Source organism: Mus musculus, chromosome 12, assembly GCF_000001635.26.
Source record: "Mus musculus strain C57BL/6J chromosome 12, GRCm38.p6 C57BL/6J".
Lineage (NCBI taxonomy): Eukaryota > Metazoa > Chordata > Mammalia > Rodentia > Muridae > Mus > Mus musculus.
The window spans coordinates 114,269,902-114,293,924 of NC_000078.6; the positions used below are offsets into that span (position 1 = coordinate 114,269,902).

Here is a 24,023-nt window from a genome sequence, read left to right on the forward strand (position 1 = left end):
ATGCTCCCTGGGTGATGAGAAAGAATTCCTTTGGGGTCCACAAGAGGCAATTGGAATAAAATCCTTGCGGATAATAAAGGGCCTTGCAAAATAACAAAAGAGAAAGGGGAGAACCAATCACACACACACACACACACACACACACACACACACACACACACACACACAGTGTGAGAGAGAGAGAGAGAGAGAGAGAGAGAGAGAGAGAGAGAGAGAGAGAGAGAGAGAGAGAGAATAGGTGAAGCAAATTTAGCAGGATCCAATGAGGAAGCTGCAATAAGCAAACCCTGTCAGTTTTTCTCCACAGCTTATATATCCCAGTAAATATTTTCAAGCAGTATAGAAATTACCATGTGATTATATTCTATTTTTACACTGAATGATTTTTAAAGCAAATGTTCCATAATACATACTAAATTTTATGAATAATGTTTTATATACTGCAGTATAAAAAGAGTATTCCCAGGAAATCACATACATTCATAACTTAGCAACGTGTTATAAGCTACCAATGTGTGAGCAATCAAGGTAATCACCTCAGTTTCTTTTACTGGTAGGCTGTAATTTGTGTTTACAAAAAAAAACATGAGTTATAGCCGGGAATGGTGGCACACGCCTTTAATCCCAGCACTCGGGCAGCAGAGGCAGGCGGATTTCTGAGTTGAGGCCAGCCTGGTCTACAAAGTGCGTTCCAGGACATCCAGGGCTATACAGAGAAACCCTGTCTCAAAAAAAAAAAAGATGAGTTATTTTATTATTTTTCATAAAAAGTGACATATAAAATTCTTTTAAAATCACAAATCTAAACTTTTATATAAAAACAGTCAGGCGTTTCTAATTTAAATCCTCGCAATGCACATTTACTTACCAGCAAATTTTTATTAAATCATATCAGGATGCTGATGGCAAAACTGCATACAAAACATAAATCATCCTCAGTCCAGTGTCAGTAGGAGTCACCTCAGCCAATGCTAGTCAGGTACCTAGCTCATCTATAAGCAGTGTGTTTTTTCTGAACTTCAAATTGATTTCTAAGATTTTTTTTTATCCTTGAGCCACTAGCAAAAGTATCTTAAGCTAACTTCAGTAACAATTGATTTTTCCAAATGCTTTCTAATGGTTTTCATCATTGCTGACGATCTACCTCTCTAAGTTCCTTTCAAGGATCATGACTGATTCTTTAATCTTTTCAAGCAACAATATTTGGAAAAATAACAGACATAATAATAGTGCTCATTGAGGGGCTGAAAGCCCTCTTAGAGTTTTCATATAATTTTTAGATGAAAAGGGATATGAACAAGCAGAGAAAGCCTCTACAACAGAATGAAGTCCTCAGGACATGTAGTCTGCTGGACATGTAGTCCTCTGGGGTCTGCCTCACTGTAGTGCACCCATAGTAAATGTGCTAACCACTGGGTCATATTCCATGAGTTCTGAAGTGAGTTGTTGCTCCTCCTGCATGACCTGGGGCAACTAGCTGGCCCATATCCTTTCTTTCCCAACCTATTTTCTTCCTCTGAACTTCATCTCCATCCTGTCATGGTGACTTTGCTCTCTCCCATAACTTAGGTACTCCTCACCATGGTCTTAGTTTACTGAACTTCGGGGTAGACTTGCTCCTAGTCGTACAGAGTCTTCCCACTCCTCAAGGTTCTTGTTTCTAAGTGCCACTAGACTGCCTAAGTTTTTCAGAATCTTTCATTCCCATGTCTTCTTTAATATAACACCAATATTTGGTTTTTCCTTAAGCCCCAAGGCTATGTAGTCACAGTTCCTTGTCCACCTGAGCAATTTCAAGAATGGGTACAATCTCATGGTATAGTCCTGAAATACAATCAGTTATTGGCTAATTTGGCTATCAAAAGTTGCTATGCACAAAGTTCTAAAGCAAAAAGGTAAACAAAAACCCATCGGTACGTCACTTCAATGTTGATCTGCTTGCAAGACACAGATATATTTTCTAAGTGTATCCTCAAAACATACCCTTGTACTCTTAGATAGAAGATCCAACTCCCTCACCAACAAAAGCTTTTTTTAATTGCAGATGAGGACTATCACAGAGTTCCACATTATATAAACATGCAAAGAACAAGTGACTCAGTGATGTCCAGCTACAGTAGGTGCATCTTCAATGCAAATCCTACACCTAAGTACAGGGAAAATTATGAAGGATGAGGAAGAAAGATTGAAATGTTACAGGATGAAGATGCCAGATGAGATGGCATCTTGAGACAAAAGAGGGATGATACACCCATAAAATCTCTACACTATTAATGCTTAAATTATACATCACATTATAGGGAAAACCTCTTATACCTCTACCTGCAAATACATAACTATGGGCAATCAATGGCTGCTGAGAGATAGACAATCAGTTTTCTTCAGGACAAACTCCCCTATGGGTTATTTACTTCTAAGTTAACTGCCCTAAACATACACCTCTTCATACCTCCCATGTATATATATATATATATATATATATATATATATATATATATATATATATATATATATATTCAATATGTGTACAGTATATTACATACCAAATATAGTCATACACACTGATAAAAATAATACTTTTTGAAAAAGTCATGAACGTCCAAGTGAGTAAGAGATGTATAATGGAAGAATTTGCATGATTATATTGAGGTGCACATTAATCAGGTTAAGAAATATCCAAAAGATATTCTAATTAATAAAATAATAGCAACAAGGTAATCGCCTTTCCAACACAGCTCCTTGGAAATTGTATTCTTTTTAGCACTATCAATGAGTAGCAAGAACTGAGAGTCCAGGGCTTGGTTCCTCAGACAGACTTAACAGAGTTAGTGTTTGACAGATTTTCATGAGCAGAGGGAGGCAGTATTTACATTTTCTTCTGCTATATGTTGAGATGTGTTTTGAAAGTACTAGGCTTATGAATGCCTAAGGCCAATGAAAGAGGAAAAGCTGAGTAATAGAAAATCAAAGAATTATCTAAAATTAGTACATAGCAGTGATATAATTGAGTCTTATTTTTTTAAACACAGACTCATCTATTTCTTATTTTCTCCACAAAGAGCATTATAATACAACTTTGATAATTTTAGAATGACTAGGAATGTTTATGAGTGCTGAGTCTAGATATTAACCTGAAGAAATTGTTTTTACATTTGTAGCTTAGTGTTGATTCATGGAAAATGACTGGTGTGTGATTCCCAATATTGAAAGTCAATAACATATATTTGATACAATATTACCTTTTTGGAAATAACTTCTAGAAATTTGAATTATTTTATTTTATTTGTTATAGGTCTTTTGTGATCTGTTCCATACAATATCTCATGTGTTTTATGTATATCAGAACACTAATTTGAAACATTTTCAATCAATAGAAGAACCATAACTCTGTATAGCAGAAGGTGGAGAGATATTTAGACTCTTATCTCTAGGACCCTTCTCTGATATCCTTCATTCTCATTAGTCTTGTTCTCTCTTCAGGACATGACATTCTGTATTGATTGGTGATGACCCTTAGCATGAAAAGCCTTGAAATTGCTTCTCCATGAGACTATATTGTAAGTTCCTGGTTTTTCAATATAGGAATTTATTCAACTATGATACAAACTGTTTTCATGGTGATTTAGAGGGTCTTAGAATTGTATCACTTCTCTACCTGTAACATTCCCAGGAGAGTGATATAAAGTATAAGAACCAACTATATTTTCCTATGTCAGATCTTGTTTATTCTCACAGGAGGTTTCTAACTACCAAAGGACATGGTCTCCTGGGTCTGGTAAATGGTAAATGAGAGCAAAATCTAAGCAGAGTCAGGAAACATCGTTGATGGACCCTCTGCACCTGCTTCACTGGTTCTGCATGACAAATTCATTTTGGTTTTTCTTTTTGCTCATGGAGAAAATATTTTAATGCAACTGGTAACACAAACATGATGTCAATTGAAGTTGCAATATAAAATAATAGACTGTGTCCAACTGTGTTTAGTTTGACTGAACATAGCCTCCAATTGATTCATGTCAGTCTCATATAGGGATTGCTCTGAAATATTTTAGAGAGATTTATTTTTACAAATTACAAATTGAAAATATATTGTGCATTTTTATCAGGTTTTCCAGAAGATTTAAATCTCTTTTAATTATTTAAATACCAATTACTACCCCCTTAATCCCACCATAGAGTCCTTCCACACATCATTTCTCCACAACTGTCATATCAAATTTCTGCAAGATTAGACACATCCTGTCCCATTGAAGCCAGAAAAAGCAACACTATTAAGGAATTGATCCCATTGGTAGGCTTCAGCTTTAGGGACAGCCCCGACTCCAGCAGTTGGAAGACCCACTTAGAGATTGAGCTACACTGCTGAGATATATACATATATAGGAACCAGGGACTTCAGTTGATGTCTGTTCTTTGTTTAGTGGTTCAGTGTCTGACAGTTCTCATTGTTTAAGATTAGTTGACTCCTCTGTTATTCCTGTATAATCACTCCTGGGACTTTAGGGCTTAAAATCTTTCCTCCTTCCAACTCTTCATTAATAGTCCCAGCATCCTTCCAGTGTTTGCTTGTGGTTATACGCATCTGTTTCATTCTGAGTAGAGCATTTTACAGGACGGTTATGCAAGGCTCTTTCTGCAAGCATAATAGAGTTTCATTAATAGTGTCAGGAATTGGTACTTGTATATAGGATAGTTCTCTACTTGGGACAGTTTTTAATTGGATATTCCTTCAGTTTCTGCTCCATCTTTGTCTTGACATTTCTTTTAGATAGGACAAGTTTTGGGTTCATAGTTTTGTGGGTGAGTTGATGTCCTTAGCCCTCTACTGGGGGCCCTGCTTAGCTACAGGAGGTGGCCTTTTCCAGTTCCATATTCCCACTGTTATCCATCTCAGCTAAGGTAACCAAAATTGAATCCTGAGAGTATCCCACATCCCAGTTCTCTGTGACTTTCAAGACATTCCCCTCATCTCCATGACTCCAAGAAGCTGGAGATTTCCATTCATTCCCCTGGTCTTCTGTTCCTCTATCATGAGACTTTCTACACTGGATCTTGACACACCATATCCCTCCCAAACCCTCTTCCATACAATAATCATCATTACATTGCTTACTATGAGTATTTATTTCCTTTTCTAAAAGAGATTCAAGCATTCTTACTTAAGCCTTCCTTTTTGTTTACCTTCTCTATGTCTGCCTGATACATCATGGGTATCTGGAACCTTACGGCTAATATCCACTTATCAGTGAGTTCATTCCTTGCAGTTCCTTTAGGGACTCAGATATATAGCTCTAGATATTTTCTAGTTACACTCATTTGCTCACAAATTTTATGGGGTCCTCATTTTTAAAAGCTGAATAATTTTCCATTGTGCAAATGAACTACATTTACTCTACCCATTTTTCAATTGAGAGGCATCTATTTTTTTTTCATTTTCTGGATACTATGAGTAAACTTGCTATGAACATAATGAAGCATGTGTCCTTTTGGTCTTTTGATGAATCTTTTATGAATATCTCCAGGAGCAGTAGAGCTGGGTCTTTAGGAAGAAGTTTTTCCAATTTTCTGAGAAACAGCCAGATTGAAATACAGAGTGGTTCTTCATATTTGCAATCTGACAAGCAATGGAGGAATGCTTTTCTTGACATACATCCTCACTAACATGTTCTGTCACTTGAAATATTGATCATTGTGGAGAGCTGTGAGCAATCGCCATTACAAGATGGTGCTGGCTTCCATAGTGCCTAACTGGTAAACAAGTAATGTGCGCAGGTGCAAGAGTAAATTCGTGCCAAGTCACTGCCCATCCCGGGCGTAGCAATAGGGTAATGGGTGAGCAACCAATCAGGTATAGACACACCTCTCCTAGGCCTATATAAGCAGCACCATTTTCTGGGTTCTGGGTCTTCCTCCTAATAAAGCAATAAAGCTTTGCTGCAGAAGAATCCGGTTGTCCAAGTGTGTTTTGCTGGCGAGACATTAGCTCGGGATAGATCATATCCATTCTTATTTGTGGAAGCTGGAAGGAATCTCATTTTCATTTTAATTTCCCTGATAACTAAGGATATTAAACATTTCTTTAAGTGCTTCTTGGCCATTCTTGATTACTCTGTCAAAAATTCTTTATTTACCCGTGTATCCTATTTTTAGTTGGGTTACTTGGTTTTTGGAATCTACCTTCTTGAGTTCTTTATATATTTTGGATATTAAGAATTGGATGTAGATTTAGTGCAGGTCTTTTACCAATCTGTAGGCTGCTATTTTGTCCTATTGACATTGGCCTTTCCCTTACAAAAAATTTTAATTTCAGGGGGTCCCATCAATCAATTTTTGATCTTAGAGCCTGGGCCATTGGTGCCCTGTCTGACAAATTGTATCCTGTACCAATGCATTCAAGGCTATTTACCACTTTCAGTTCTATGAGATTTAGTCTATCAGTTTTATGTTGAGGTCCTTGATCTAATCGGATTTGAGTTCTATGCAGGTTGATGACTATGAATGTATTTGCATTCTTCTCCATGCAGACCTTCAATCAGAGCACTACCATTTGCTTTCTTTTTCTTATTTATTTGTTGTTAATTATCTTTAATCATATATATATTATTCCCCTGTCGGTCGGCCCTCTGACACTTCCTCTTCCCACTCCTCTTCCCCTGTTCGTAATAGGGTACCCCCACCCTGCCTGGCTTCCTCATTCGCTAGTGCCTCAAGTTTCTTGATGGTTATTCACACCTTTACTCACTGAGGCCAAACTAGGCAGTCCACAGCTGTATATGTGTTGGGGGCCTTGCTTCAGCTAGTGTATACTGCCTGGTTTGTGGCTCAGTTTATGAGAAATCTCAGGGGTCCAGATTAGTTGAGACTGTGTCTTCCTATGGGGTTGCTCTCCTCCTCAGCTCCTTCTAGCCTTTCCCCAATTTAACCACAGGAGTCTCTGATTTCCGACAATTGTTTGGCTATAGCCTTTTTTTTTGAGACAGGGTTTCTCTGTGTAGCCCTGCCTGTCCTGGAACTCACTCTGTAGACCAATTTGGCCTCAAACTCAGAAATCTGCCTGTATCTGCATCCCAAGTGCTGGGATTATGGGTATAGTCTTAATGGAAACAGAAGTAAACATATCTGCTGTAATTTCTTTTTCAATTATTTTAAACCTGTTGTAAACTTTTGACAAAAGATGCTTGGAATACCATGTGATCTTGTATCCTGAAAAAGTATAAGAACTAGGTATGATGACAGTGAGTAGACAAGAGCAGAAGGGCTGACAGGCATTTTCTCATTATTAGACAGGTATTTTTTCTTAAGAACAGGCTTCTTACTGACTAGGACATGCCATTTTTCATATAGATTAGTGTTTCATTTATTCAGCATTAAAAAAAAGAAGGTAGAATGTTTTCTTTATCTGATCAATAAAGGCTGGAGTTTATTTTTCATCAAGAATAAGTGAGTACTGACTGTCCTTGTGCATGCTCAATGAAACCTGCTCATGGGGGCTTTTGCTCCAGCCACCAAATACACACACATACATGTGTGTGTGCATGTGTGTGTGTGTGTGTGTGTGTGTGTGTGTGTACATAATTGCTTGTGTATACATTTTTATTTCTGTGAGCATGAACTTCATTTTCTGGGTGACAAGGGGTCAATAAAATCCAAGACTTCCTCTCATCTGGGCAGCAAGAGGCAAGGCACTTGGGCAAAAGAGAAAGAAATTCAACCAATTAATCCTTTTTTAATTGCCCCATACCCAGCTGCCAGAAGAAAATAATTGTCAAATGTCCAGCTGTCTATATGTCTTTATAAATGTACATTTAAGAATTAAAGAGGGGGAAAAAGAGAACAGGATCAGGTATGGGGTGGGAAGACAGGAGAGAAGCCTATAGGGCCAAGAGAATGAATGGAGATGAGTAGATTCAGGAGATGGGAGGTGGGTGGCCCTCTAGAAAGCACTAGACCAGGGAGATGTGATGCTCTAAGGACTCAATGGGAGTGACCTTTGTCAAAATGACCAAAATTGGGGAGAAAGAACTAGGAAGAGTCAGATACACAGGGCTTCAGTAGAGGGACAAGGTTACTAACCCACAGTCAAAAATTCTGACCCAGAATTGTTCCTGTCTAATAGACATGCAGGGACAAAAATGGAGAAGAGACTAAAGGAGTGGTGGTCCAATGACTGGTCCAACTTGGAATCCATCTCATGGGGGATGGGCACCAAGGCCTGATGCTGTTACTGATGCTATGATGGTTATAGGTTTGAGCCAGGCATGGCTGTCATTTGAAAGGCCCTACCAGCATCTGACTGAAGCAGAAGCAGATACTTTACACCCAACCATTGTACTGAAGTTAGGGACACCTATGGTTGAATTAGGACAAGGTTTGAAGAAGCCAAAAAGGAGAGCAACCCCATATGAAGACCAGTAGTGTCAACTAACCCAGAATACCGGGCACTCCCAGAGACTGAGACACCAACCTGGAGCATAGACAGGTCAGTTCCAACTCCTGGCACAAATAGAGCAGAGGTCTTCCTTGTAGTCTCCCCTCTCTCAGCCTGAAACCTGCTTGTTCAGGGGTGGAGCTTTCTGCTCATTTGTTCTGCCATGCCCACTGCTGGAACCTGCGGAGCCACACACTTGCACCTTTCTACTGGACCAGAGATTATTTGGCGGGAATCGGGTCCCCTCCCCCTTTTTATTGTTTCTGCTTCTATACAAGAAGCCAAGAGTTTTAATCTTTCAGTGTATATTGTTTCCTAAGTGAAAAGTGTTTTATTAACTAATTCTTCTCAAAGAAAGTTTACCTTAAATCCTTGCTCTCACCCAAAAGATTCAGAGACAATATCCTTTTATTACTTAGGGTTTTAGTTTACTAAAAAAGTTTCTACAAAAAATAAAGAAAGCTTTTATAATTGTTATTAATTAGTAATTAAAAATTGGTTGTGCCCAAAACAATTCCTTGGCCAGAAAAAACATTATTGTAAAGTCATTTTTCTCATGCTCCCAGCCAACAGTTGGCCCACGTGGGCCCAACTAACTGCTGTGGGACAAAGTCTTAAGACACAGTTTTCCCTGTTCCAGCACAAATGATCTAGTTGTGTGCTGTAGATGGTGTTTTAAAATGCTAAACAATCAAACCTTAATTTGTATATTAATAGTCAATGCCATATCTGTGAGCTCACAATTGCTTAAATTGTTCATCCCTCAGATACTATTAATTCTCAAATTTACAATTGCTTATACATATTTCTAGTTAATAAATAAATAAATTATGCACATGTGACTCTTAATAACTTTACAAGCTTTCTAGTTACAACCGCTCCTTAAGAAAATTTATTGAAAGTGCAATTAGTCACTGCCCCTTTACAGCCAAGTATTTAAAATATTTGGTCAACTAGTTATTAATTCAAAAGTTTAGGTATTGTAAAATTTTAAAAATTTAACTTCTTAAAAGACAAAAAAAGAGAAAAATTGTATCCCCGTACATACTATTTAGTGCACTCCCATGCACACTATTTAAGTCTTAACTTTATTTTCAAAATTTAATATTTTAATGTCAAAAAGTTTAATAAATGCTTTATAGTATCTTAGAGGGATCTACTTATTGGCTTATAGATTGATCCTAAAACAGCTACCTTATTAGAAAAAGGAAAAACAGGTTTTCTCTACAGAACGCTACAGAAACATATTAATTCGTGTGACGAGCTGGTAGGTAAGTTGACTCATGTCCTGATTAAATTGACTAAAAAACTAAATTAAATTCATGTTTTAGATCCATCCTTACTTGTCATTTTTCCAGTTTAGATTAGCTTCTAGCTTTTTAACTTTATGGCAATAGTACATCAGAGACTGTACATTCAGACTTAGTAAAATTAGTCATTTAATAGAGTCATAATGATTTTTCTCCTTTCTTCAGTGTGACCAGCCATTCTAACTCAATCTTAGACTGGTCTAATATTCAGTCCAATGTTAGAGATTCTAAATTACCTAACAAAGTTAATTCAGAGCACATCCCCCACTTCCCCTAGATCCCTAACCTCAGAAGGATTGCTGGCCTTACAGCTAGTGAAAAAAAGCTATTAAAGAGCAATTGGTCACTTAATACATTGGTAAAATAGAAGGACCCCCTGACTAACAAATGGAAGGGTCCAGATCCAGTTCTAATTTAGAGTAGGGGCTCAGTTTGTGTTTTTTCACGAGATGAAGATAGAGCGCAGTGGCTGCCAGATAAATTAATTCGTCAGATGAACACAGATTCTAAATCTTCTAAAGTATCACCTTGAGGACTAAAATTCCTCTTTTGCTTAAAAGTCAGCTTGAGGACTCAGGCTCCGAAAAAGCTACTCTCTGATCCAGCTCGCCAACAGGAGGCCAGAGACTAGCCTCAGCTTTACAATTTACATTTAAATAAAGTACCTGGACTTCCCCCAAAAGAAGTTCTGCTTTCCGACTTTCTCACTGTCGAGATTTTGTCTTTCAAGCAGATAAATCAACATTCTCGAGCCGGACCATCGGATGTGCATCCCCGCCCCCCTTGAGAACACAGGTGGCAGCTGTTATCTCCATTCTCAGGACATTCCAGCACATGGCCTTCAGTCTGATTTGAAATTTAGGTTTTCCTAGAGGGCTAGAAAAGTAGATATTTCTATATTAATAAAGATTGGTTTTTATTTTGATAGACAGGCTTAGTCCCTTAGCTGGCCTCTGGCTTTTCACCCTTGCTGTTACTGCAAGGTGTCCTTAGTTTCTTAGGCTATAGAAAATACAGAGATAAAGAGAAATGACTCCAGCTCCTATTTTAGCCACAAGTCGTGGTGTTACTAATGACATAATTCTTCCCTAGGTCTTGCTAAATCTGAGGTTAATAATTCTCCTTTAGGAGCTGCACAGCACTCAAAACTGTGCATACTGGTTTGTGATCGTACAAATTCAGTATGGGTATCGCTTGGTACAGAAAGCTACTACAGGAAAAAGTCCAGCTTGACCATTTCTAAGTTTCCTGTGAGATAAACCCAGTTTGAAAGAGATTGGTATCAAATTTTGGCTAAAAACCAAAAATATTTTCGGCTCTGCCTCCCCTCCCCAAAAGATACCGATAGCCACAGGTGTGGGTCTTAACAGCATCCACGGGAGGAATCTGGTCAATGTCCACCCAAGCCAAGGTTAAAAGCCCACTCATCTACGGATGAAAAAATCATTTGATCACCTCAGTTAAGCATTGCCTTATTTAACTTAATTAATAGGGGGGAGAGAGATTGGAGACCATACTGTCTTTACTGCCTCCCACCCAAATAAAAAAGCCAATTGGCCTTGTACTACAGAGCCGGTCAAACCCCTTCTCCCTGTTTCCCACCTATCATCCAAAAATGCAGAGAAATATCAACTTAGTGTTATCCTTAATATAGTGTATTTCAAATTTGTTCAGTCAAACTTAGCCAGAGTTCCAACGCCCTACTTAAAATTCCACTAGAAAGTTACCTACTCAGTACTAATTAGCATTATACCGTCAGAGCCTGCAGCTCCAGGCTTTTCAGTTAGTTGTTTACTAAGATAAGAAAGGACAGTCTTAGCCAGATACAGTTTACCATAAGAAAAGTTAAGGAATCCCACGAAAGCAAGTTTTTTCTTTAGCCCTAGATTCCAGGCAGAACTATTGAGCATAGATAATTTTTCCCCCTCAGGCCAGCTTTTTCTTTTTTTAAGTTTTGTTAATAAAAGGGAGGAAATGTAGTCTCCCCTCCCCCAGCCTGAAACCTGCTTGCTCAGGGGTGGAGCTTCCTGCTCATTCGTTCTGCCATGCCCACTGCTGGAACTTGCGGAGCCACACTCGTGCACCTTTCTACTGGAACAGAGATTATTCAGCGGAGCGGGAATCGGGTACCCTCCCCCTTCCTTCATAACTGAGTGTCGCAACAGTAAAATTTGAGCTTTGATCAGAGTAACTGTCTTGGCTACATTTCTTTCTCTCGCCACCTAGCCCCTCTTCTCTTCCAGGTTTCCAAAATGCCTTTCCAGGCTAGAACCCAGGTTGTGGTCTGCTGGCCGGACACAACACTTCCTAGTCAATCTTCAATGAGAGACAGTGAGCTTAATCCTGAAGAAACTTGAGGTCTCAGGAAAGGAGGAGAACTAGTGGGGTTTTTAGCACCCTCTCAGAGGCAAGGGGTGGGGTGGAATGGGATGATGAACTGTGGGAGGGGAAACCAAGAGGGAGGATGACATTGGAAGGTAAATGTAATAATAATAATGAAATTGATCACATGAGGCTCCATTTAAAGAAAGATTTAAAAGAGGGCCCTGAGCAACCTGCTATTCCAGGGTACCTCTCATGCTACCTCTTCTCCACCTTCATCAGACTCCTGAACCATATAAGTAATCTTTCCTCCCCCCACCCATCTTTCCTGTTCTCTTAGTGCTATGGACCAAGCATAGCTTTACCTGAGTAGCCAACTATCTTAAGGGAACCTCCCTTTTCTTGTGGTGTCTTTTCGAACCTCATTGGACCTGAGACTCCTAAACCATACAGGTTAGCTTCCATTCCCCCATATCCCCTGCTGGCTGAGACCTCTGGATCAAGCAAACCTATCTGGAGACACCTGCTATTCTCTCTCCTACCACTTCTCCTCCACCTTTATCTGAACCATAAAATTAAGCTATTGTGGGGCAAATAGATCTGTGTCACCAGACAGAAAAAACTGGACTGGCAGAGTCATCACATTAAGGAACACCAGCAGTTGTCATAATTGCATACAGTAGGTGTTTGAGTCTGCTCCAGATCAGATTCCTGTCCCAGAGAAAATGACCATGACACCTCACTAAGAGGACCATGGCAACTAGTCACATAGAATATAGCTTAGAGTAATCCATGCTAATGAGCTATCTATATGGGCCTTAAAGGTTTAGTCAATAAGCTTCCCTTCATTACATCCATTCCTGCAATAGGTATTTAATCTCTTGTCCACTCTAAATGGGTCATAGGCATCCTCTTTTCAGCATTAATAAACATTATTGATACATAAGGGCTGTTTCTTTCTTCAAAGTAAGTTTTCACCACACCCTTCAATGCCTATTTCTCCTGCTAAATGCCTCTTTATACTTCTGGCACTCACCCTTAGATAAGCAAGATCCCCCTCCCAATCTCTTACTCCAAGCACATCTCAGGCCTGCAGAACCATGTACCCAACTCTTTGAGATTCCCAGCAGTGTCTGTGTGCCCAGGATCTTGAGAACCAGAGCCTTGGTCCCAGTAGTCACCATTTTGAACCTGGAGAAAAACACCCTGGGACTTTTTTTCCCACTTTTTTATTAGGTATTTACTTCGTTTACATTTCAAATGCTATCCTGAATGTCCCCTATACCATTCCCCCAGCCCCCGCTCCCCTACCATCCCACTCCCACACTCCCACTTCTTGGCCCTGGTGTTTCCCCTGTACTGGGGCATATAAAATTTGTAAGTGCAAGAAGCCTCTCTTCCCAATGATGTTCAACTAGGCCATCTTCTGCTACATATGCAGCTAGAGACACGAGCTCCGGGGTACTGGTTAGTTCATATTGCTGTTCCACCTATAGGGTTGTAGACCCCTTCAGCTCCTTGAGTACTTTCTCTAGCTCCTCCATTGGGGGCCCTGTGTTCCATCCAATAGCTGACTGTGAGCATTCACTTCTGTGTTTGCCAGACACTGGCATAGCCTCACAAGAGACAGCTATATCAGGCTGGGACCTCTTTCTTAGGCTACATTTCGTCTTCCCTGGGTAGGTGTCTACTTCCAAGGAACTTGGTACCTCAAGGTCAATAAAGGATTGTAGCCTAGTGCCTCTGTGTTTTGTCACTCTGAACACTGTCTGATACCCTAGTGTTGAGGAAGAAACAGAGAACCATGGTTTCCTTTTTTTCTCTATTCTGTGTCAGTGGAAGGGAGGTACTATATGTAACTAGGCCCATGGAAGGGGTGAACTGTGTGTTGAATTGTTTTTCTCTGTGATTCTTGGACCAGGACGCCTGCCAGTGACAGAATCAAGCTGTCTGTGTGCTGATTGTTTTTCTTTGTGTCTGTTCGTATCTCTTTCTGTGTTCTTGGACATAGACTGACAACATTTTTTGGACATTGGACAGACAGAATCTATCCCATTAAACATCATAGTTAACCACTAGAGGAGAAAATTTGTCAGTAGTAGTAAAGAAAGTCAAGTTAGTTATTCTATGCTTCTCCGAGTGACCACCCATGGCCTTCAGGAACAAGGAAACATGGGAGGAGAGATCCAGACCTGAGAAGAAATCGATCCTCCAAGACCCTTCAACAGCAGACCTGCTCATATCCACTCTGTTAGGACTCCTAATTTTTTTTCTATTGTTGACCTTTGGCCCCTGAATTTTGAAATGCTTGGTCGTTTTTGTTAAGGAACACATAGGTACAGTACAGCTAATGACCTTAAAGCAGAGATATAAAGAACTAGATACAGAAGACCAGGAGTATGAGCTATCAGAATATCAGCAATAGCTTCAGAATTGAAGTATGAACATAGAAAAGGGGGGAATGAAGATGTCATCTCGGGAACTTTGGAAAATTCCAACAGAACCAGCCCTTCCTATAGGAGAAATGTTACAGAGAACATAGGCACCCATCCCCTCCAGAAGGCAAAGGATAATTGCATTCCTCAATCCGCAGGGTTTTGGGGGACCAACCATTGGCCACTTGTGTGTGTAGGAGGCCTAGAGAACTTAGACACATTCCTTGACTACCTACAGACAAGGGAAGACCTTGTCCCCTCATTTCCTAAAGACCAATCAGTTTAAAAGTCACACCGTTCTACCAATAACATTGTTCCTAATGGGTGCTGCTCTGAAAACTGTATAAAAACTCAACAATCAGGCTTCGTGGGGTCTTTATCTCTCTCCTTTTTGTGCAGGGCAACACCAGAATGCTGTGACAATAGAATTCCTCTTGATTTTGCTAACAACTCTAACCCCTTCCTTGAGGCTTGGCAAATCCAGTCCATCCAGTAATTACTGAAGGTGAATCCAGAAGCTTCACAAGAGAGATTAATCGACACACACCCCCCAGCTGAATCAAGCTGCCTCCGGATTCTACCACCTGCACCTCACCTTGTATACCTGAAAACAGAGAGTCAGAGTCAGAAAACTGTCATATATATCCATTGTCCCTCTTATGTATGCCCTTTTATACAGAGTCTCTTGTCTGTGCATTACCTTTTAAAAGAGCGACAAGGAAAACCCATCTAAAGCCCCAACTACATGGTGAGTAGCCTGATTTCAGTGCTAATCAACAAAGGGGGAGACTTGGCTAGAATCCAGTGCTGTGCTCCCCTGCCAAAGGTGGAGCTCAGACTGGGCTAGCTGTGTTGAGTGCCAGAAGTCCCCATGTGCATCTCCTCTTGCTAGATAGCAAGCTCTGTGTGGAACTGTGTGATAAGACAACATCTCCTCTTCTTATATAGCAAGCTCTGGGTGGAACTGTGTGATAATGCATTGCTCAGAAAAGATGCAAGGGTCTTTTTGGACAATGAGAATTGTGACAATTATATAGAGTTATGTCATGCCTTTTTTAAAATGAAAAATATAAAATTGCATCACATACTCTTATATTTCCCAATCAGGCTTAGGTCTGCTGTATTATCCCCAGTCTCTGTGTGTGTATTTATCTGTGCTGTATACAGATTCTCTCTGAGACAACACTTGGTAAGAATTAGACTTGTCTGATAAAGTTCTAAAATTTCCCTAAATGTAATGGGAAAGCTATTGATTTTGTTCATTTTAGTTCATGAAAACATGAATACATATTTTGTTTGAAGCAAATGTATTTGACATCAAACGACTGCCCATTTACAATCTCAAATTCTAAGCATTGATATACATGAAATCTGGTGTAATTATCGACATAGTCACAGATTTTAAAACATATTTTATACTGAATGTATCCACAGTATGTAAGGATAAATCTTCTGACTAATTTTGTTGCATTGGTGATGAATGACATTTATCCTGTGTTATGCCTTTTTAACATTTACATCTATGTTTTTATAAAAATAACCTTTGTTCTTTCAACTGCATTTGGATCAGTATTATCTAGCAGTTTTTATCAATTATATGATTTAGATATTATCCCCTGGATGAGGGAGGATACTCTTGGTGGAGTCAATACAATTCATATATATCAACACAGATATAAAATTTTATTTTATATCCTATGGCTATCTGACCACTGGATGCCAACCAGAAATGCAGAGAACCTGGAACCTGCTGACTTCATACCATTGGATGCCTTTGAGATTCCAAATTAGTGCTAGGGAGCAAGAAGATCCCTGGATTGTCTCTGAGACACTCACAACCACAGCAGAGAGCAGACACAAAGCACAGGAGCAGCCCAGGACACACATGCCCTGAAGGAGGCTCCTATGATAGATAGCTTGTTAGTCAGGATTTGGCCTTCAGCCTTGTACTGTGGGTTATTTTTGCATGGAGGATGCTCCTGAGGAATAAAGAGTGGATTTGGAGACAGTGGTGAAACTATTTGGGAAGGAATAGGGAGCTTGTCTCTGTTGGACAAAATACATCAGTGAAGGGAGGCTTGAGACTTGAAATGATTTATCCCATTCTCAGAGTTCCCAAACTCTACTTCTTACTGGTTGATAACTTCATAATCTTCACTTGCCCTGACTAACATGATTCCTGTTTGCTGCCATGCTGAATTATCATGTTATAGCCATGTAGAACTATAAACCAAATTAAATGTTTTGCGTCATAAGTTGCCTTGGGCATACCATTTTATAGCAACTAGAAAGTAATTAAGACAAGATTTTTTTGTGAGTTCACATGGCAGGAATCATTAATGATTATATTGTCTCACTGAGTTAAGCAGGGCATATGACATATGACAGATTTATCTTCCAGACCACATATATTCTTCCTTTATGAATTGGAAATTATATTTCATTATTATTCTTTAATCTTTTATTTTTTACTGTCCAGTTGTTTTTTCTCTTCTAGTCTTCTCTTTGACTGTTTCTCATCCCATACCTCCTCCCTCCCATCTCATAGAGGTTGTACTAACCTCCCCCACCCCATCCCACCATACCTCTCCATTCCCCAATGCCTCAAGTCTCTGGAAGGGTATATGCATCTTTTCTCATTGAGGTCAGACTACAAGGTGTGGCCGCCCACGGCCACGTGAACTGGGTACTTCTAAAAGGTAGGCTGGGGCTGAATGAGACTAGACAGGGAGAAAAGAAAGAGGCCAAGACAAATTTTTCTCTGATCAAAGCCCACAAGTTTACTAAGAGTCTGTGTTTATAAAGAGGGGAGGCCCATCCCCCTCCAATCCATTCTTGGTGCCTGTCCCCAGCCTGTAGGTGATCTGCCTGGTTGTGTCTCTGGAATATCTCAAGGGCCTCTCAGCAGGTAGCAGTGTCTTGGAGAAGAGCAGTGGCAGGTGACAGAACAATAGAATCATCTAAGTCAGAAGGCTTCTCCCCAGGTGATCTCATTCTCAGTGGCAGCAAGGTCAAAGCCAGCCTACTCAAGGCTGGGGGAGACTACAACAAGGTCCTCTGCTCTATATATGTATAGGTGTATCATATCAGCTGTTATATGCTGCTTGGCTGCTGGCCATGTGTCTGACAGATCTTGGGGGTGGGGAGGAAGGTTAGATGAAACTTGTATTCTTCCTATGGGGTTGCCCTAGTCCTCAGATTCCTCCAATGTTTCCCCAATTCATCCCCAGGGGTCCCCAGTTTCTGTGCTTTGGTTAGTTATAAGTATCTGCATCTGTCGCATTCAGATGCTTTTGGGGCTTCTCCGAGGGTTACCATCCTAGGGTCTTGTCTATGAGCACACCATAGAATCAGTAATAGTGTCAGGCCTTTGAGCTTCCTCTTGAGATGGATCTCAAGCTTGGCCTATTACTGGACCTCTTTCCCCTCAGGCTTTCTCAGGCTTTGTCCCTCAAGTTCTTTTAGAAAGGAATAGTTCTGGGTCAGATTGGGCTGGCATGTTGAGACACCAGGAGGTAATGACAAAATTTAAGGAGTTTTAGTGGGCTGTGGGCAATGTACTAACTAAAGACCTTATCACTAATGTGTCTCCCTTTTCAGCAGGAGTCTCCTGCCAGAGTTTTGGGCAAGAATTGTGTTTAACATACCCTAAAATAGATTTCCTGTGCTAAGTGTATGTGACAAGCCCCCTGTTGGTACAGAGCTGCTCTACAGGAGGTTTATGTCTGGGCTCACAGTGAAGACTCCACACTGTGTCTCTTGCACAGTAATATGTGGCTGTGTCCTCAGTAGTCACAGAATTCAACTTCAGGAAAAACTGGTTCTTAGATGTGTCACGAGTGATGGAGATTCGATTTTTGAGAGATGGGTTGTAGTTATTGCTACCATCGTAGCTTATGTAGCCCATCCATTCCAGTTTGTTTCCTGGAAACTGCCGGATCCAGTTCCAGTAATAACCACTGGTGATGGAGTAGCCAGTGACAGAGCAGGTGAGAGACAGAGACTGAGAAGGTTTCACGAGGCCAGGTCCTGACTCCTGAAGCTGTACATCAGACAGGATACCTTCAGAAAAGAAGGGCCATTTTTGTCAATCACACGTTTTGAAAAACCCTCATGGTACATGTATGAAATATCAACACTCACCAGGAATGGCTGTCAACAGGTACAACAGACTCAACACTTTCATCCTTTAGGCAACACCCTGTTTTCCTCAAAGATCAACCTCTAATGAGAGAGATGTGAGCTTTCACACCCCAAGAGGGGATTTAACTTAGAGTTAGAAGAAGCATTTGCATGCAGGGAGACAGCCCAGCCTTCATAATTGGGGAAGGTAAATAATGAATGCCCTTGGTTATTAAAGTAAGACCATCATGGTCTCTGGCTTCCTATAGTGTGAGTCTCCAATAAGAGAGCAATAAGACTTTAGAAATCACAGGAAACACATCTAGACATGATCCTACCTTCCAATCCTAGACCAACCTCATATAACCCTCTTCAGATCCTGTGTTTAAAGTCTCAAGTCAGTGCCAACTTTCCTTTCACACTTGCATTCCTGATTTCCTGCTTTCTTACTAGTAAGTCTACACTGTTTCGTTTTCTTCTCTTTCCCCACCCACAATATATGTGTCCATCTTTCCTAAAACTTCATACATATTCTTTTTGTTGTTTCACAGATGATATCTTATCTTACCAGTAAAGAGTCATGAGCTATATGCATTGCAGTAACTTAGGTAGGTTACATGACTTTCTTTTTCCTTTTGGGATAACTTTCATACAGAATTCCATGGGACCTACAACAGGTTAAACTGACCATGCATTTTCTTTCCCCTTTCAAAAATTTCTTATCAGCATTTGTTGTCATTTGTGTCTTTAATAAATATATATTTTGTTTGGATTAGATGATATCACAAATTAACTTTAATTTACATTTTCTTGATAGATCATGATGTTGAAAACCTGAAAAAGTATTTACTATTCATTTGTTTCAGGCGTACTTTTTCAATACACAAAGAAACTATAAAAATTTTCAAAGTATGACTGCTATCCTCCTGTTGAATCAATTCATTCTGTGCCTTTCAATGGCTGAGGGTAGAGTTCTGTGGGTCATGCAGAGAAATCAGTGAATAACCCACTAGACATTTTTTCCACCTAATATCACTGTATATCATCTGTGGAATGTTCTCTGTGTGAAAGAATACAGTCCTTTCAGTACATGATTGTCTGCTGGAGACAGTTGCAATGCTCTGTTATCTTTCTCAGTGTTTGAATAGCATAAAAACAGAGGTAGGAACATGGCAATGATGGTGAGGTGTGAGAAGGGTTGTGATCTCCTTGATAATAGTGTGTTCCTTTAAAATACGAGGTCAGTAAAATTCTAATTAAGAATGAGTAGGCTCTCAAAAGTTCCTATAATTTATATCAAAATACTGTCTTTATATTGCTATAACAGCAGAAATATTGTCTCTGTATGATAGTTCTAGTTATAAAGAGCCTGCACCAATAGATTTTATAATCTCCTTACCTACACTTCAATCATTTATCATGGTATATATAATCGCCTCTCTACCAAAAGAGACATTACTGAATGTTAAAACTAAGGAGAAGTAGGATTTACTGCAGGAGGGAGATACCAACACTCACAGGAAATCACCCATTTTCACACTGTTCTGACTCACTAAGGATGAGAGTTCCTATCCTTGTCCACAGTGGGAGGTATGTCCAGTTTATGAAACAGTGAGACTATCTACTGATCTGTCATTAAACATCCTAAGTAAGTTTTATCCGAAAGAACTCCTTTGATGAACTTTTCCCTAATGTCTACATGAGTCTTTATAGAAAATGAAGATAATCAAAGGTGCCAATGAATCTGTGAGGGAAGTGACAGTTTTATTTATCAATGTTCAAAGGAATGATCTTGGCATTTGTGGTTATTTCCTTAATTTCAGCAGCAAAGGCAACATTTTAAAATTCAGCTTTCACCTACTTCTAAATATGCACTTATATTCTTAACAACACTTGGGACATACCTTGCCTATACTGTTTCTTCTTTTATATACCTTCAGTTACTCCTTGGTTATGCTAGACTGGTATAGTGGGAACATCTGTTTAATCATTTTACTAGAGGAGTGCCAAAACCATGTGTTTGAGGAGTGAAGGATACATTCCCTGCAGTCTGATGAGGTAAGCTGTTCCTTGTAGCACCAGGATGTCAGAAAAACAGGTCTCTTCTACTTAAATCCATGGTTAATACTGACCTTTAGTCATTGCAGAGAAGAAAGTGTAAATCCTTGAGGACAACCCCCTTTTAATATATAATGTCCTGTAGCTTTATTGACTACATCATTATTATCTCCCTCTTGCACAGTTGACAGATCTCTGGCACAGAGGAAGGTAGCTGAGCTTATTGTGGAATTTAATATGTTATGCTATATTCAGTAATACAATTTACAAGCCAATATTCTGAGTATATAATATGCTGGGATGTATTTCTCAGTGCTATACTGAAGGTCTCATAATGCACCTAAGCCTGGATTATGCCAGGTGTTTCTGGAATCCATGGCATGATTTTCAATCATCAGAGAAATTCAATAATCCCTTCTCCCAAACTAGAGTGGTTTTAAATCTACTTGTTGATTTTATGCTTCCTCAGGATGAGATCTTGGTGCCTACCAGGGAGTCACATCTGCCTTGTTAATCCTTTGCATTTTGTTCTAAACAAAATGTATCCTATATTTAAATTTGTCCTCCAGAACTAAAGATGTATTTATTTAAATAATTGATCTCTATAGAGGTTTTTATTATAACTTGAAACCATTCAGAGTATTTTAACAATTCATAATCCTTCTCCACTTCTGTTGACCTGGAGCTCCCTGTGTGCCAGTGCCCCCTGCTGACCATGAGCAATTTATAGAGCTTTTTCGTCTGCGCTCCCAATTTACTTTCCTCACTGTATCTCTCACACAGTAATACATGGCAGTATGCTTATTTCTCAGACTCTTCTTTGCCATGGATCACCCCAGTTGGGTATTGGGGTCCCTGGAATGAGGGTCCTTGAAGCTAGGTGTGTAAGGATTCATCGGTGACAAACAGAAACAAACAGGCAGTTTGAATCTGAGTATATTCTGTAGTTCTTAAATAGGGGATTTTATACATTAAAAAAACAAACATTCCATCTCTTAGAAACTATATCCAGTGAAACAATCACAGATATCAACAAAAATCATTTGGCACAGTAAAGCACAAAAAAATCACCCAAGCATTACAGCTCTGAAACTATGTATTCAGTGAATCACAAGCAGAGCAAGTAACATTATAAATCATCAAAATGTAACAATTATAAAAGTATTATTCAGTGGGGACTGTTGCCCAAGGCTAGTGGCATATTTCCAGGAGCAAGTTAGTAAATCTTTAATGTTCAATGCTCTTAAACACTGAACTAAATTTTCAGCCCCATGGTCAATTATTATTTAACATCTAGTGCCTGATTGCCACGCTCTCTGGTCGAGTCAGCTTGATAGGCTGAGGCGTGAAAGCTACTCACAAGGCAAGAGTTTCATGGAAACTCACTCCTGGAGTCTGGCGTTCTCTCTAACCCATACATTAATTTTCCATTCCCGAGTTAGTCTAGTGTATGGATCCACGTGCTCTCTTTTAGTATTACCCTATTATAAATGCCTCTTAAGATTAATTCTGTATAGTTAGTTTTCCCAGTGTTCCAAAATCCCAGAAGCCACTGAGTTTAGAATCCTGTGAGAAGGCAGCAAGGAAGTTATTCAGTAACTAATTAAGCATTACAATAGACGGAGCCAGTGGCTCAACTGGTCTGCAGAAAGAGCCAGGGAATCTCACTGAGATAGAAATCTTTAGTACAGGCTACATTGCAAACCAAAAGCAAGTTGGTATACTCTCCTGACAAATAGAGATTCTCCAGATGATAAGAATTAGCATGGCCTAGGAATTTAGGGGTCTGTGACATTGCATTATTCTTGAGGCCTGCCAAGAGCAGAAACTTCTGGTGCTATTAACACTAAAGTGTTAATTCTTGCCTGTCATTAGGCTGATCCTAGGCAGGGCTGCTTATCTTTATTGTAAACATTTTCTTGATTCCTGCAATTCCTTTCGAAGTCATTCCTTTGTATCTGGTAAACTTCAATGTACCTTGCCTGATGTGACTTCCAAACCCCTTGTATTCTCTGTACTATTAAAAAGTCTGATGTTCAACCTGACATTACATTCAGATTCAACACAACCTCTCCTGTGTGCATCTGTCTGTCAATTCATCCGACGCTTTGCCCACCTGCCCCAGAGACCCGTTCCACCCAGACACAGGGACCCAGAGGAACTGCACCACCTGGTATTTTGTAATCTTCAATGTAACATCTCTGAGACACTCACAGGAGGGATCTGTGGGGTTGTGTGTCGTCCTACCTCTGGTCTACCATAGGGCTAGTGACACTTGTGAAGGCAGGATGCAAGAGTTTTGAGAGCACTTTCCCCATGCCAGTATCAGGCTGTTGTTGGGGTATGTGAAGCAGCTGGATCCAGCTCCAGGGGTGGACAAGTGCAGTCTAAGTTTCCCAGGGACTCACAGAGCTGGCTCAGTGGTCTCTAGGCCTGTGTAGAACCTGGGACAACCAGGTTATCAGACTCCTGGGCACCCAAGACACGGCTGGATGCAGTGGAAATGCTGAGAACAGGGTGGGGGCCAACAGGCAGGATCTAGCCCGGGACCAAAGGAGAAAAGAGAGGATCTCCAGCTGGATCCCTCAGGGAGGAGAGTCCTTGGCTAGTCTGGTGGGTGGCTTGGCTTGTTGTAGGTCAGGGCTGGGTACACTGTGATGCCTTCTATGGGAGATTAGACAGGACTCTTTAGAGGAAGGCCTGTTTCATTGCTCCCCACAGAGGATCCAGATGAAAAAAGACAGTCCCTGGTTTTAAGGCATATATTGTCATGGGGAGAGTGGTGATGAGTAAAGCCTCAACCCACTTTCTCAGGGAGGACCTGTGGTTAAGTACCTTTTGCAGTGAGGAGTGTCTGGGAAGGAGAGTTTATTGGCTAAGCCTTCAGGCCTTAGGTGCCTCATTAAAATGAAGATCTGTCTTGAGGTTTACATGATCTGTAGTCACATCCTCTACCTGTGGAGGGCCTTGGGGCTTTGCCCTTATGTGACTAATGGCCACAGAAATATGGATAGTGGAGGCCTTGTGTCAGGAACCTGGTATACAGAAGCATGGCAGAATGCCTATTATCCCTTGCAGGTTTATCCTGTGCAGGGTTACCTGTGTGGTCACCAGGGTTTCAAACCTTAGCTCAACCAGAAAATGGGCTGCCTTTCACAGTCCCACAGAGAGCAAAAGCAACAAAGCAGTCCCAGTACACACATATTCTGAAGCAGTCTCTGTTGAGAAGAAGATAACAGTTTCTTAGGCAGGACAGGACCATGTACTATAGGGTCCTTTTTTTTTGCATGGAGGATGCTCCTGAGCAAGAAAGATAGGAGCTGAAGGTAGTGGTGAAACTATACATGA

General features: G+C 40.2%; 1 gene segment (V, D, J or C) and 1 further gene; both read right to left on the bottom strand.

Moving 5' to 3' along the window:
• Igh (immunoglobulin heavy chain complex) overlaps positions 1-24,023 on the bottom strand; it is a 2,751,187-nt gene that overhangs the window by 1,011,134 nt on the left and 1,716,030 nt on the right.
• Positions 18,251-18,546, bottom strand: Ighv3-6 (immunoglobulin heavy variable 3-6). The segment is given in 1 exon segment: positions 18,251-18,546. A coding segment is annotated over 1 exon segment (296 nt).